The sequence below is a fragment of the Sphaerodactylus townsendi genome, linkage group LG02 (assembly GCF_021028975.2).
Source record: "Sphaerodactylus townsendi isolate TG3544 linkage group LG02, MPM_Stown_v2.3, whole genome shotgun sequence".
In the NCBI taxonomy this organism is placed as follows: Eukaryota; Metazoa; Chordata; class Lepidosauria; order Squamata; family Sphaerodactylidae; genus Sphaerodactylus; species Sphaerodactylus townsendi.
The window spans coordinates 144237218-144254379 of NC_059426.1; the positions used below are offsets into that span (position 1 = coordinate 144237218).

The window sequence follows — 17162 nt, forward strand, 5'->3', positions numbered from 1 at the left end:
AGCGGTGTGAAAACAATGTAAACCCTTTTACACCATTTTAAACCCTTTTACGCCGTTTTCACACCGCTGTTTTTGGCCCATGTGGAATCCGCCTTAGAGAAATATTGAAGCAAGTTAAGAGTTCAAATGAAATATTAAAGAGATAAATCCAAGATATAAGAAAAGAAGTTCAAGACATTAAAAAGAGATCTCATCACAAATCAAATTATCAGAACAAAATATGAAAGAAGAATTAAAAAGTGTACAGTTGGGACTTGTAAAAGAATTTGTAGAAACTGAGGGGAAAAAATACAAGATCAGTAAAGAAATTGGCAAAATAAAGGAGAGAGAACAAAAATCTGACCTTCACCTGAAAGACCAAGAAAGAGATTACAAAAGGTGGAAGAAAGAGTGGACTTCTTTGGAAGTCCATGGATGAAGTAATAATTTGCAGTTCAGAGGAATTTCAGAACAATTTGGCGAGTCAGATCTAGAAGGAGACTTTCGCAATCTGATAAAAGACTATTTAAAAATTAACGAAGAACCCCAGAGATTGAGCAAATATACAGAATCAACTCAAGATTTGATTGAAAGAATAAAGTTCCCAGAAATATTTGGGTAAAATTTATCCATTAAAAAAAAATAACATCCTCAAGAAACATTGGGAAGAGCCTCTAGTAGTAGATAAAATGGAAGCAAAAAATATGTCAAGATCTTCTAAATATATTATTGAGGAAAAGGAGTGAATTCAACTTCTTATGGTAACTCTTAATAAAGAGAGAATGCTTATGCACTCAATAATTCCAAAGAATTTTTTTTAAAAAACTGTTTCATTTAGTACTGGACTTTCAATAAGGGGAAGTAATCTTAATTTGAGACATGAATGTAGTAATAGATCCAAATGAGGATAGATTTATTTTTAAAAGGAGGTAAACTTCCTAAAAATGTGTTCTCGCATATGAAATTACTAAATCTAGTGGACTTGTGGCATGTTAAAAATTCAAATATGAGAAATTATATGTTCTATTCAGGCAGACTTCAGTCATATACCAGAATTGATATGTGTTGGATCTCGAAAACTTTATTATTCACCAATCTACAAAAGATGGGAGAAACCCCAAAGAATTATGCCGATCATGGCAGACAATGAGAAAAGGATGAAGATGGTGATTAGAAGATAATCTTCTACTGAAAAAAGATGTAGTTAAAATGTGAAGATTTGGAGGAATTTTTCAAAATAAACAGAACTGAAGGCATGTCAAACACAATGAGCTGGGAAACAAGTAGTAAAGAATATATGAGAGAAAATTGATAGTTTGCCAAACAGAACAAACAAAAGGTGAAATAAAAAACCCCATCATAAATAGGATAAAAATTCTGAATGAGCAATATAAATAGAAACTGGACAAAAAAAACCTGAAATAAAAATGTTACGGAATCAATTAGACGAATTTGAAACTGAAAAAATGCAAACCAAATAAAAAAATTTGAAGCAAAAAACTTTTGAACATGCAAATAAATCAGGAAGATTTAACATATGCCTGAGAAAAGAAACTGATAAAAGAACTACCACAGTGATTAAGAAGAACAGCAAGATTACTCACTCAGAAAAGGAGACACAAGAACAGTTTGTCTCTTTTCAGAACTATACAGAAAAATAATTGCTAAGAAGGAAACTTTAAAGGATTATATTGCCAGAATTCCAATGGAGAAATGGTAGAGATTTTTTGGAATTTGGAAAAAGACTAGTCTAAGGCTTTGTTCCTCAGTTTCACCTCTAAAATCTCTAAGGAAGTTTACCATGATAGAGAGACAAGAAAGAAGAATGATAACATACTCTATGAAGAAATGATTAATAGGGAAGGGAATATCAAGTCATGGAAAGAGATAACAGGATGAAGGAAAGATGGCTGGGCTGGCTCTGCAAGTTAGCATGTTTGGCGTTGGGCTTTGAGAAAGAGGTACAAATAAGGAAAGACACTGCAAGGGACAGCATTTCACTATGCTGCAATTTCTCAAAAGGGGACCAGAAGGAATGATCTCTAGTAACATACCCCATTCCAGCTATAACCCACATGCATTAAACACAATAGTACAATCGTAGTTTTAAATTATTGGTCTATCAGATATCTAAAGCATTAATTTTTATGCAGTAAATACAGTAAAAAAAGAGCAATAGAAGGAAACGACTACTTACACTGAAATGTTCTTAATTCCATGGAATATCTGGCAGGATCTGCCTGCTCAACTGTACTTTGTGCCAATCCTACAGCTGCTTCAAAGTAGTATTCCCATTAATCTAAGGAACCCAGTTATGAAAAGCATTATCTCTGAAAGGACTGCTGACTTGCCTTACTTACATGAAATAATCACAGAGCCGCAGCAAATGCCTTTCAAAGGTAAAACTTCCTTCCCTAATTTGCTCCAAACTCAAGGAGGATACAACTGAAAATAGGGATGGAAGATTGATCCTCAAGATTTTTTGGGGGGGGTACCATAATATCGCAATGAATGGAGTTGCATCCAAACTACTGCACCACATCAAAACCCTCAAACAAAATTTTACAAATATATCTAGCTAGCAAAATAGGAGGGGGAAGCCATGGGTGGGGGGGGGGGGTGGAAAAATAAACAAAAACAGTTCTTCTTGGACTGTATTCCAATAGAAAATTCAGGGGCATTGAAAAAAGTCCAATAAAACATTCTTCTGGAATAAGGGAATTGCTTTCAAACAAAGTTTTACTCAGTCAATCAGTCACTCTTCATTTGATACTATAGGCCAGTGGTGGCGAACCTTTGGCACTCCAGATGTTATAGACTACAATTCCCATCAGCCCCTGCCAGCCTGGCCAATTGGCCAGGCTGGCAGGGGCTGATGGAAATTGTAGTCTATAACATCTGGAGTGCCAAAGGTTCGCCACCACGGCTATAGGCCATTCAAATTAAATGTACGATATTGCAGATTATACCTTAGCCTTAGTCAAAAATAGTGCCCTAGGAACGGTAAAAACACCATCCCTGGATGCTGTTCACACTGCTGCGGCAGTGCAGAAGTGCCATGCTCACCACCCCCACCCCCCAACAGCAGGAAAACACTGCTTTCAAAACTCACTCAATGAGCGAGTTTTTTGGAAAGTGGCATCTTCCCACCAGCGCCATACAAAGTGCACTAGTGTGAGGGCGCCACTTTCAGGTGTTTCTGGTTTGTTTTGTTTACCTACCTTTGCTCCTTGCGAAGCTCTGGAGGACGGTAGGGACACACCCTTGCTGCCCTTTGACCCCCAGGGGTCAGATGGCAGCGTGGGCATATCCCTTCCGCCATCCAGAGCTTCAGAGGGAGAAAAGGTAGGTAAACAAAACAAACCGGAGGTGGCTCCATGCAGAGCAGCCCCTGCAGCTTCGGGACGGTGTGAGCTGTCCCAAAGCTCCACCGGCATAATTTATGCCGGTGGCCAGCCACTCCTGCTGCCATGCAGAAACGGCCTAAGTTTAGATGAGAGAAACATAAATGTGGCTACCTTGCGCATAACATTCTCAAAGCCATCAGCCATTATAAAACACACTTTATTCTCCTCAGTACCTGATAATTTTTCTAAAATATTTTTAAGACATAAATTCCAGATATGAGAATGCATGGGACAGTACAAGATATAATGCATTACATCTTCTATCTGATCTAAGCCACAATCACATATGTTGATCTTTTGGGCATGTTATATCTTCCAAAAAGATAGTTTGATGGAAAGGATTGAAATCTTAAGCTTGTAAAAGCCTTTTTCCTCAATGTTACTATTTCATACACAAGGCAACAATCATGCATTTTGTGTTTATTTTTATTTTTCAAATTTATAACCTGCCTTTCTGCCCTCATATGGGCCACCGAGGCAGCTAACAAATTAAAACATATATAATAAAATCTCATCTTAAAATCAAATAAAAATTGTCTCCAAATCATTAAAATCAGATGTAAAATACACATGGTAACATAAAAACAAAATGCTACACAAGAAAGAAGAATCACGGAGTGAATGCGAGACAGAACAAAGAAATCTTCACCCGCTGGTAGAAGATGGTAACAGAAAGGGATAGACAAATCTTGATTTGGTGGCAAAGAGGGCTGCCTACCACCTAATCTCTGAAGATTACTATGTATACAGAAGCCCCTCGGGGATAGGGCGGTTCCTGGGCTGCCTACCACCTAATCTCTGAAGATGACTATGTATACAGAAACCCCTCGGGGATAGGGTGGTATAAAAATCTAATAAATAAATAAATGAATGAATGAATGAATGAATGAATGAATAAATAAATAATCAAACCCTCTTCAGGAAAAAGTTTCAAGCCATTCAATGAACAGAAGATTGTTTGAAGTAGAATAGATCTGTACAAGGAGCTAAGTGTGAGGAGGGAGAGAAAACAGTAAAAATGAAAGTGAAATCTTTTGAGCAGAATACTCGAAAAGTCTTGGGAACTTTGTATGTATTGCCTGAGGTTTATTATGTTGGTCTCTCCCTGGAAGAGAAGATCTATAGTGGCAGCAGGCTACAAAAGACACCCAGTTGGGAATATTTAATGAAGTTCCTCTATCTATAAGTAAAGTATGTGTGCTAAATGCAAATACTGCAACAAAAAAATGCAAAGCCAAAATAAAATTACAGGTAGACAATTATTAAATTATTATAAAATGAACTATGCATTTTAATAGTGAAACCAAATCAGTAATTTTGAAATCTGTAAATCTAATCTAAATGTTATTGTTCTAAAAATGAAACCTTCATCTGGTTGTAAATATTAAGATTATACTAGGAAATTAGTTTTTACGTAGAAAACCATCATTTAAATCATGACTTGCTAAATAGTGATTTAAATCAAAGCCACCCTGGTCTGGGAAAAATAACTCTGGCTACCTAGTTTCTCCAAGTAAAGATCACTCAGAAGAAACCTCTGTGGACTTCTGCATAGCAGCTTAGGCATTGTTGCATCTCTCCCACACAATCACTGTACACTTATAAGTGTGGCAGGGTATGTATGTGGAACCCCACCTTCAGCCTACTTCAAAAGAAAGCTTCTTTGAGCTAACAATTTTACTAAGCTGTGGGCAGAGAGACTCAAGTCCCACATCTCTTTGAAGACTCCGGGAACCAATTTATTTATCCTAAAATATTATTACTTGTGAGGAAATATTATTACATGTGAGGAATGTATCTTTTTTTGAAAAGTCAGTAAGAAAGAAGTCTGGGTAGAGAGTTACTTAAAATATACACTATTGGATAGGTACTTAGTTTCAGATCTAGAAGATCCAGTTGAAACCCCTCACATAGTCAATGCATACATTGCTTTAGCAATGGCACTGTAACTCCTGTTTCCGAATGTTGAACAATTACATTAACAAATGAATCAATTATGTCATAAAGTATACGAAGTGGTTTTCAATAAGCTGCTATGTACAGTCTAGTTTACCTCACACTGCTGTTGAGCATCTATGCCAGATAAAAGTACTGAAATTGTTATCACCAAAGCTGAAGGCAACTGTAATACTTATTTCAGTCACTATCTGTGGCAGCTGTATTCACCTCAAAAACAGCAGGTAAGTAAAGAATATGGATCCAGTCCCGTCTAGTGAAACTTGGAGGAACTCATTTCCAAGTAAACATGCACAGAATCAGACATTAAATCTGGTGGCCTGCACTAAACCCCAGTTTTAAGACAGCTGCCAATAATGGTAGCACTTTTATTTAAGTTATTTATATTCTGTCTTTCCACACTGACAGTGCTATCCAGAACAGAGTTACTCCAGTTTAAGTCCACTGACTTCAGTGGGGCTAGACTGGAGTAACTCTTTTCTGGATTGCACTGTGAGACTCAAGGTAGATTACACCGTATAAATCTCCACAATCAACTGACTGAGACATCTTACAAACTTTAAAATTAAATAAACACTGCGTATCTAAGTTGTAAGAGCACTGTAAAATATCACAAATAAGTGGAAAACTAAATAGTACAAGGCAGTGATACATATTTCTGCCTAAGACTACCCAATACATTATTTAGAATTTAATGCACAACTATAGTCAGTCACTATTCAATTCATCTATATTTACAGGATTGCACATGCTGTATTTCAAGCACGAGCAATATGTCAGCATCTTTCTGAGTCAAACAAACACATATATAGAGCAGTCTTATCAGCCCCTTGATCCAAAAGTGAGTAGTGGCAGTGGCTCTCAGACTAACTGGCAGTGGCTCTCAGACAGAGATTTTTCACACAACCAACTGTGAGATTCTTTAACTGCAGGGGCGGAGCGAGGTGGAACTGGGCCCAGGGCATGCGTGTGCCCCATGCCACTGCCATTCCCCAGGTTGCCCCTGCAGGGGCATGCGCCCAGTGAATCATGCGCGTGCACCCCCGCCCCCTTGGCGCTATGCTACTGTTTAACTGGAGATGTCAGGGAATGAAGCTAGGACCTTGTTAAATATGGTTCTTTCTAACCCACCACATCCTTGCAAGGACTGAAGTCCCCGTCTACAAACCTAGGACCGTGTAATAAATCTGAAAGAATGACTGATACTGGCTTTGGAAGCCCATTCCAGAGACTTATAAAATTAGGAACTGCAGATTTAACCACTGGTATACATTGGCCATGGCAGCAGGGGCTGATGGGAATTGAAGTCCATGAACATCTGAAGCGCCAGAGTTGGACACCCCTGGTGTAGAGACTGCCTCCAATGCTGCTGTTCTTTTTTGGTATTTCCTCTTACTTTTTTCTTTTACCCTTTTACCCAAATAATTAGTTTGGATCTTAAAATCAAAAAAGAGAGAATAAAAGCTAATCTTTAATTATCAATCTGTGTTGCTAAGGAAAACGAACTGCATTGGTAGTTGGGGGTCTACTCAGAAGAAGACTTACCCATTTCAAAATGAAGGAAGTAAAGTGAAACCTACCCTTAAGAGGTCTGCGGTTTTTTTCCCTGAAGAGCGTGGCAGTGCAAGAATTCCTCTGGGCAAATCCCAAATGTAAACAGAACTGAAAATCCACAGTTTGCTGATCACCAGGAGGAAGAATGGGGAGATCAGATGGGAAACACAGCAAAAAGCAAACAGCTGTATATGGCTTTCTCCCTCTGATGGGAGTCCTTCCAGAGTGTTCAATTGTGGTGAGTTGCTCTGAGTCTCTCAGGCTGATTCCGCATGGGCCAAAAACAGTGGTGTGAAAATGGTGTGAAAACAGTATAAACCCTTTTACACCGTTTTAAACCCTTTTACACCATTTTCATACCGTTTTCACACTGCTGTTTTTGGCCCATGCGGAATCAGCCTCAGTTAAAGTAACTCTTTATTTCTCATGAAAAATCTCACTTGCTCTGCCTTGTTTTCTCTCTTATGGTGGCTGGTCAGAAAGAGCTCACACTGCTGTTGGTGTTTTGTGTAATCGAAAAGAAACTGTTTAGCCAGGCTGTAAAGTAATAAACTGCTGGATGAAAGTAGCTCCTGGGGAGAAGTATTTACCACACAATGGACTCCTGTTAAACTACTAACTTCTGAGTTATTACTCCTTTTTCTCTTACTGGGCTGTGTTTCTTCTATTTTTTGACTTTTGATAGTGGACTTTTGACTCCTGAATTTAAAGGACTGTTTTTATATTTATAAAATATTGTTAGTGGGGAAAGATCGTTTGAAATGCAATTATATGTCTGTGTTTTTAATGATATTTTAATGTGTTGATGAATGGCAAATGGTATACTATTGTAGATCAGAGTAAAGAAAAAAGATTCTAAGTCATGGCACAGTCCTGAAAAGCTGGTAAAAAAGTGGAATTTGAAGAAGACACATAAACTTTAGACTTCAAAGATATTTATTTATTTATTATTCCACTTTTATACCGCCCTCCCCCGAAGGGCTCAGGGCGGTTTACAACATTAAATAAAACAGTGGATATGTTGAAAATTAAAACAATTTAAAAGCAGCATTCGGTTATATCAATTAAAATAAGATGGCCTCCAGCTATTAAAATCTCTACATAAGGGAGCAGCAGGTTTTAGTTGTTTCTGGGCACCCTATCAGCAGCTGGACTCTCCAAAAGCCCGGCGGAATAACTCGGTCTTGCAGGCCCTGCGGAACTCGTTAAGGTCCCGCAGGGCCCGGACAGTTGGAGGAAGAGCATTCCACCAGGCAGGGGCCAGGGCCGTAAAAGCCCTGGCCCTAGTGGAGGCCAGCCGCATCATAGAGGGGGCTGGGATCACGAGCAGGTTGGCCTCTGCTGAACGCAGAGACCGACGTGGGACGTATGGGGCCAGACGGTCTCTCAGATACGAAGGTCCCAGACCGCGCAAGGCCTTAAAGGTTAACACCAATACCTTGAAGACAATCCGGAACTCAACTGGAAGCCAATGCAGGCGATGCAACACGGGCGTGATGTGGTCTCTAAAGGCACCTCCCGTGAGCAAACGAGCCGCCGCATGCTGGACCAGTTTCAATTTCCGGATCAGCCGCAAGGGAAGGCCAGCGTAGAGCGAGTTGCAATAGTCTAGCCTGGAGGTGACCGTTGCATGGATTACAGTGGCCAGGTCCGTCTGGGAGAGGAAGGGGGCCAGTCGCCGGGCTTGTCGAAGATGAAAAAACGCAACCCGGGTTACATGGGCCACCTGGGTCTCCATTGAAAGAGACGAATCCAGGTGGACCCCCAGGCTGCGGACGGAAGGGGTCGGTGCCAATGAACCCCCCCCCCACACCGGCGGCTGGAAATCCCCCGCCCCCCCCCCCACGGCCTAGCCAGAGAATATCCTCAATGAAATACTGGATCAGGTTCCACCTTAGGATCAGGTTTCTGCAAACTTGTGACTTTTCTCAGGTTTTTTTAGACTATCCATCTTGTCTGCTAATTGGAAAAAGTTGGGATATAAACAAACAAATAAATAAAAGTGTTGGATTTTTTTAAAAAATCCCTAGATGGGGGAGAGGCTGGATAACGGTGAAAGGGGGGAAATTCTGAGATCATATCACTTTTATTTTAAAAGCCACAGTACTGATGCTCTAATTAACCATTTTAAAGCAAATCCAGGATACTAGAAAAGAGATTGCCTTCCAAATCAAACACACAGTACAAAACACCAAAGGCTTGAAAAAAATGAAATCAGATATTGTAAAAGAACTTACAGTAATTAAGAAAAATATACAAGAAAATAGCCAAGAAATCATTAAGTTAAAAGAGAAACAAGAACAATCTGTCTTTCTCTTTGAAGATCAAGCAATGCAGCTTCAAAAAGGAGAAGAAAGAACAGAGGTCTTGGAAGTTCAATGAAGAGAAAATAATTTGCGATTTAGAAGAGTCTCTGAACAATTTGGAAAATCAGACATAGAAGGATTCTTTCATAAACTGTTACAGGACTATTTAAAGTTGAATGAAGATTCCCAGAATTTGAGCAGATATATAGAATTTCAGATGCACACAGAAAAATAAAGTTCCTATTCTAGTGAAGTCCACACATAGAATAAAAGAAGAAACACCGTGAACACCCTTTAGTGATAGACAACACTGAAATACAAATATTCCAAGACCTACCAAATACAATACCGAAGAAAATACGGAATTTAATTTTCTACAGCAGATATTAATAAAGAGACAAATAAAATATTACTGGAGGATTCCCTTTGCACTGGAGATTATTTTACCTTTAGGTAAGAAACTAATTTCAACATTGAAGCAAGCACAACAGTTAACACAATAACTTACAGGAGAGAAAGATTTCGAAAGTTCTTTAGGAAATTCCCATTCGAATGATAATTTGCCTACAGCACAGAAGAAAGATCCCGCTAAAAGCTTATTAGTGGACAGATTAAAGAGGATAAATTGGATCAAGCTGTAGATTTGGTGACTATAAAGTAAAGAAGAGGATAAATTGGATCAAGCTGCGGATTTGGTGACTATAAAGTAAAATGAAGATCTTTTCTGTTAATGTAAATGGACTAAATTCCCCTTCGGAGAACAATTTTTTTTAATCAGCTACAAAAACAAGGAGATACATGTGAAAGATAAATACCAACATTTATTGGTTAATTAAACAATAAGGTTTTGGATGAAGCTAAAGATCCAGCTGGTAAATTTATTTTATTAAAAACTAAAATTATGATCACATATATATATTATTGTGGTTTATACACCAAATAATGCTAAAGAAAATTTCTTTGAAAGATTGTTTCAACTAATACTGGACTTTCAAGAAGGTAAAGTGATTATAATTGGAGATATGAATGTGATTTTAGACACAAGCAATGATAGATCCAAAAAGTCTGCAGGAGGTAAGTGTTCTAAAAATGTGTTTACTTATATTAGCCTATTGAACTTGGTTAATTCTTGGTCTGACAAGTATCCAAATTCAAGAGATTAAACTTTTTACTGAGATAAACATCAACCTTATTACAGAATCAATATGTGTTGGATTTCAAAAACTTTACTGGTTAATCTACATGACATACAAATCAATCCAAAGATTTATGTGGATCACAATCCAATAGAAATAACATGGCAGTTAACATGGAAAGTAAAAAGGAGATGGTGACAGGAAGACAATCTCTTATTACGAAAGGATGTTGTTAAACATGTAAAGAAGATTTAATGGAATTTTTTTAATTGAACAAGACTGACGGGAATGTAAAACACAACGATCTGGGAAACAAGCAAGTCACATATAAGAGGAAAAGTAATAGGAATTGCTGACAAACAGAAGAAAAGTAAGATGGAAAGGAAACGAAACATTTAAATAGAATGAAGATTTTTGATAAACAGCATAAGAAAACATTGGACAAGAAAGTAATGAGAGAACAATTTGTTTCTTACTTTTTGGAACTTTATAAAAAACAAAACGTGAAGGAAAAAGCATTAAAAGGTTATATTGCCAGGATTCCCATGGAGGAATTCACAGAAGAACACAGATATTTTGAACAGAAATATATCCATCTACAAATTATCACAGGCCATAAAAAAATTGAAAAAGGGGAAAGTTCCAGCACCTGATGGGTTAACTCCAAAATATTACAAATGTATGGGAAAAAATTAATTTCTGATTGGATACAAAACCCGTTTTAGAGACTTACAAAATTAGAAACAGCAGATCTGACAAAAGGTATACATAGTTGTTTATGGAGGGGGAAAGTGATCAAAAGACAGAGTTGATTAGAAAAGATTCCCCTGTAATAAGAAAAGGACTTTTTGAAATCAGGGGAAAAAATCATTTACAACTCAGTCCCTCAACATCACCTGTAAAATCTCCCACAGAAGCTTATTCACTGATCAGACCACATTAGATGATGCTTTCAAAGTTTCTTGCTTACAACTGCAATGGCCCAGAACAGTTTTGTGAAAAAAGACTGCAGAATGTATGCAGATCCCCCCGCCCTCCATGAGAGAACAGTCTCTGACTTTCAAGCAACAAGTGCTGCTTTGGGGGCAAAGTAAGGGTTAGAAGAGGACCCTGCAAGAAGGGAAGTTACGGGGTGAGGTCAGAAATAAGGCAGCTTAAGGACGGATGCAGAAAGGGAATGAAGTGATAAAATAGAGCGAATTAGCCAATTTTGTCTGCAATGATGCTAGTTAGTCAATTTTGGTTGCAAACGTCTAGCATTATTTTTATAGCCAACTTTTTTTTGCTAAAAAGGACCAATAGTAGCTGACAGTAACTTGAATGTAAGTTGCCATGAAAACTTAAAATTATACATAAAATTTAACATTTTATTTCAGCACACATGTTGAAATACTATAGCCCAAACACATTGTGCAATTCTGCAGATATGAGCTGAAATGAAAGTATTAAGATGCTGGTATATTAAGTGGACATCTACCATACAGTGTCCCTTGATAAATGCTAATGTAGATGAGATAACTCCTATTTCCCACCTGCCGTTCCCACAACTCCCCTCCACTTCTTATTTCCCTAAAAACAGAAATACAGCCTTTCCTTCGTCCCTTGAATCTTGTGGGTTATTCCTGTAATGCAGGTATACAAAAGCTGAGGTACTGTATGTGCATCTTTAGATCAAGGACTGCCAAAGTTCCAAAATCCCATTGTTTGTACACCATAAACTTCAAGTAGCTTAAAGCTACTTGTTTCATATAAGTTGCACTGCTTCCTACTCAGTACTCATAAAAGAGCCGTGCGAAATCAAACCAGTTGCTAATCTAGTTCAGCACCCAGTCTCACCCAGCGACCAACAGGTTCTTCTAGAAGGCCAAAAATAGAGCACAGAAGTTGCCTCCTGGCACTGGGATTCAAAAGTTGACTGCTTCTGAACCTGGAGGTGCTCCTCAGTCACCATGATTATCAGCCAGTGATAGACCTAATCTTCAGGAATCCAGCCAATCCTCTGAAAACCATCAGTGGCCTGGGACCTTCGTACCTTTGGGACTGCCTTACCCCATATGTCCCTGCAAGGCCTCTACATTCAGCAGAGGCCAATCTGTTGGTAGCCCCCGGCCCCTCGATGATGCGGCTGGCCTCCACTCAGGCCAGGGCCTTTATGGCCCTGGCCCCTGCCTGGTGGAAAACTCTTCCTCCATCTGTCCGGGCCCTGCGGGATCTTGGTGAGTTCCACAGGGCCTGCAAGATTGAGTTATTCCACCAGGCTTTTGGAGGGACTGGCCGCTGATTGGTGTGCCCCCTCTTTTTGTTCTCCTTTACATCTTGGGTCCCTTTAACATCAATGAGACCCACCATTCCCCTTCCTTGGAAGCGATAAATTTGTATTGAACGCCGATAAATTTGTATTGAACGCTGTATTTTAAATGGAGCCTATATTGTTTAATTTATAATTTGTATTTTGTCTGTGTGCTTCATCTGTTGTTGCTATATTTATGTTGTGTACCACCCAGAGCCCTTTGGGGGAGGGGCGGCATATAAATTAATTATAAATAAATATAAATAAATAAATAAATCCATGCCTGTGGCCATCACTATATCATCTGGCAGCAAATTCCACATTTTAATCCGGGGGAGGGCGGTTTATAAATATAATAAATAAATAAAAATAAAAAAATAATCAATCTGTGTAAAGAAATATTTGCTTTTGTCCTGAACCTACTGCCCATCAGTTTCATTGAATTCCCTCGACTTCTAGCATTTTGAAAGAGGGAGAAAGTTGGGGTGGGAGAAAGAACCAGGGTGCAAGAAAGAATGCAGCATCCAGACACGACTCAAAGAGAATGAAATGCATTGAAGACTAATTCAGTTGGAAAAATCAGCAATACGAGAACACGTGATAAACCAAGCTGGACACATAATGTTATTTGAAAACATAGAAATTCTGGACCGCTTTGACAACCACTATGGCAGACTACACAGAGAAGCCAAGTCCACAAGCACATGAACTATTTCAACAAAAAGGAAAAAAACATGAAAATGAACAAAATTTGGCTACCAACACTTAAAAACACTAGAATCAAGACAATAGTTAGTAAACACCACCCAGGCAAAGGATGTCTCCAGGCAGGAAGCAATCAAATGGATTCAAATGCCAGGCAACTACTATGCAGATGCCCTCACGATTGATTATGCAACTTCATTGTTACTTACATATGCTAAAATGAGTGAATTCCACTCAGCACATGCAAACCACACTTGCTAATTGCACCCTTTGTTAATCAATGCAATTGTTAGCCAATGCAAATGGTTCTTCCACCATGGACATTCCTCAGGTATATATTCTCCATTTGCTTTACTACCATCAGATCCTCTGAAGATGCCAGCCACAGATGCAGACGAAATGTCAGTAAAAATGCTACTGAAACACAGCCATACAACCCGGAAACCCCACAACACCCCAGTGATTCCGGCCGTGAAAGCCTTCGACAATACAGGGAGAAAGTTCTTTGTCAACTCTCTCCACTCCATAATTTTATAAACGTCCGTTATGTCCCCAACCCCTGCAACATCTCTTTTCTAAAATGAAAAGTTTCAGCCTCTTCGGCCGCTCCTCATAGGGAAAATCCTCCTATCCCCTAACCACACTGGTTGCCCTCTTCTGTACTTGTTCCAGCCCTGAGATATGGTGACCAGAATTGCACACTGTGTTCCATAAAAAAAGCACCATCATAATATTGGCTGCTTTATTTTCAATCCCTTTCCTGACAATTCCCAGCAAAGGGTTTAACTTTTCTCAACTGGGTTGACTTTGATTGAGCTATCTATTATCGTTTTCCCTCTCAGACTCAGCAAGCTCTGGCTGCATTAGCCTTTACTTCATGTTGGGATATTTTGTTTCAATGTGCATCTCCTTATATTTACCAAAATGTAACTTCATCTCCAACATTGTTGGCCACTCACCCAATCTGTGGAGACCCTCTGGACCTCTTCACAGTCATCCTTGGTTTTCACCATCCTGAATTATTTTGTGTCATCTGCTAATTTGGCCACTACAATACTCACTCCTAGTTCCATTTATGAACAAATAAAATAATACTGGCCCCAACAAACATTTTTGTGGGGTTCCACTTCTTACTTTTCTCCAATGTAAGAACTGTCCATCTATTCTTATGCTTTGCTTCCTATCATATAACCAATTTTTAATCCATAAGAGAACCCGTCCTCTTACCCCTTGACTTTGGTGAGGTACCTTGGCAAAAGCCTTTTGAAAGTTCAAATACTTAAAATCTACCAGGTCACTGCAGTCTCTATGTTCACTTTCTCAAACAACTCCACAAAGTTAGAGAGTCAGGGCATCTCTTTTGCAGAAGCCATGCAGATCTTCTCTTAGCAGACTTTGCTCCTCCGACCTATGTACCTAATAACTCCATCTTTGAATATAACTTCTACCGATTTGCCTGGGAGATATTAGGCTGATTGGCTGTAACTGTCCTACTTCAAGTCACCTCCCCCAGCACCCCAGTTTATAAATGCTAGGCAAGATCCCTACAAGACTTCTCCAACCCTCACACTCAGATGAAGAACAAACTTAGAAGATGTGATTCCGATAAATGCAACAAGGTCCCCACATAGACATGACCCGACTAATAATTTACAAGTAGTACTGATTAGGGTGCCAGCAAAACTCTCTCCAGCATCCCAGACCGAGGACGGGATCTCTCCCAGCACATGCTACCTGGAGACGGCAAGGACTGAACGTGGGAGCTTCCTGCATGCCAAAGCAGATGCGCTCTGCCCATGCGAGGTGGAGGGGAAGGCAGCCAACGGGCCGGATACGCTCTCCCGCTTTTTGCATGTCAATGGCTTGCAAAAGGGCAGGGCTGGATCCGGATCTTTCTGGGGCTGGCGCGCGTGTCTCTGGCGACGTCTGCGGGCAGCCTGGGCTCGGAGACCGGAAAAGGGGGAAGGGGGGGAGGAGGGCGGGAGAACAAGGAGGAAGAGTGCTCACCCCTTCCAGGGAAGGGGAAAGCCCAGGGCGGGCGGGGGCAGCACAAGGCTCTCCACCGGCGTCTCCCTCCACCGTGCCAGCCAGCAGGAAGCCCAAGAAGAGTTGCCCGCTCAAGGCCATCCTTCCTTCCTTCCGTGGGTGACAGCGCCAGGCACAGGCACCGGCCCCCTTCCGCAAGAGGTGCCCGCAGCTTCGGCTCGCTTCTTCCCTCCTGACCCCATACTAAACCGGGAGTGGCCACCAGGGCCGGGAGAGCCCCGCCGGCCGCCTCACCTGGCTGTGGGCGTCGCCGGCGCCTCGCACGTAGCCGTTCTTCAGGCCGCCGGTCTGGCCGTGCTTGCTGAGGCTGCTGCAGCCGTTGACGCCCAGCTTCTTTGGGCCCGGCTTCATCGCACCGGTTCCGACGGCGACTCCGGCGGCTACGAATCCGCCCTCGGCGCCTGGCCCTGCCGCCCGATCGCACCGGAAACCCAGGCGGAAGCGCCCTCCAATCGTAGGCCACAACGTCACCCCGGGGGTGGGGACTATGCAAATTACTACGACCACGCTGTACCCGAGTGAGAGAGGAACCAGAAGGGTGGCCGGCGTAGAGGCGGCGGAGGGATCCAGGTGTGGGGAACGGGCATAGAAGTTTCGTGTTTGCCAGGGGAGGGTGGCGAACTATTTATTGCGCAAGGAGAGGGTCTCTCACCAACTGACTTCATCCGTGAAAGTAAGTCGAAGTGTGGGAGTTGTTAGAGAGAGGCGGGTTTTCCCCCCATTTTTCTCATTTTCTCAATATACACAAAAACTATACATAAACACTTTCACACCAGCACTACTTCAATTTAAAAAAAAACATAAAATACAAAAAAGAAAGCTAACCAAATAATGACTTCCTGCTATCTCATTATTGAATTGTAGTCCATTCTAGGTTCATGCATCTATTTAAAATGGAACAATTTGTCAGTTATACACTTCATCATGTCTAATGTTCTATTTCAGTCTGCTGTTTTCTTTTAGATCTCAAACCCTGCAATTGTTTCTCTACTTCTACCATATTTTTTCAATAGGTAGTCCGGAAAAACATTTCCAGTGTGTATTGTTGAAGGCTTTCACAGCTGGAATCACTGGAGTGTTCTGTGGTTTCCGGGCTGTATGGCTGTTTTCTAGTAGCATTTTCTCCTGACGTTTCGCCCGCATCTGTGGCTGGCATCTTCAGAGGATTTGATGGTAGTAAAGCAAGTGGAGAATATATACCTGTGGAATGTCCAGGGTGGGAGAAATAACCATTTGCCTGTTAATAAGTGTAAAAGGTGCAATTAGCAAGCTTCATTTGCATGTGTTGTGCCGCAGTGAAAGTTTTCAATATGAAAGTTATTCCTCAATTGTTGTATGGGATCCCCTTGTGGATCAGTGCTTGGAATCATAAAGTTGAGAGGATTCAGTCAGCTTTTTTATATAAAATATTTGGAGTGCCACATTGTATTCCATATACTGTACTCTGTCTGGAAGCGGGACAACATCTCCTGGCTACGAAAGCCTGGCTGGTTACCTTGAAGTTTTGGGTCCGCCTGTGCTTTAACTCAGATACTGACAGTCTTATATATCTTATCCTTCCCCAGCTTCATGAATCTAAGTGGTGGCGGGCAGTGGAAACTAAAATACTTTCCCTGGGAAGCTTTGCAAATGCTGCCTGCTTCTGAAATCTTCTCTCAATTAAAAAGGCGACTGCTAGATCAAGAGTTTCAAGTTCTGCAGGACAAGGCGAGAAGCAATTGCTCCCCCCTCTTTTTAAATATCAAATTTAAAATCAATCACATGGCAGATTATTTGAGCTTAC

General features: G+C 40.5%; 1 protein-coding gene across 1 annotated transcript in view; it reads right to left on the reverse strand.

Moving 5' to 3' along the window:
* The window catches only part of SPTLC2 (serine palmitoyltransferase long chain base subunit 2), a 100628-nt gene extending 84799 nt beyond the window's left edge, over positions 1-15829 (reverse strand). Inside the window, exon 1 of the mRNA XM_048485017.1 lies at positions 15614-15829. Coding sequence (XP_048340974.1) covers positions 15614-15730 — 117 coding nt within the window. The 5' untranslated portion in view covers positions 15731-15829. The remainder of the gene's footprint in view (positions 1-15613) is intronic.
* Positions 15830-17162: the final 1333 nt, after the last annotated feature.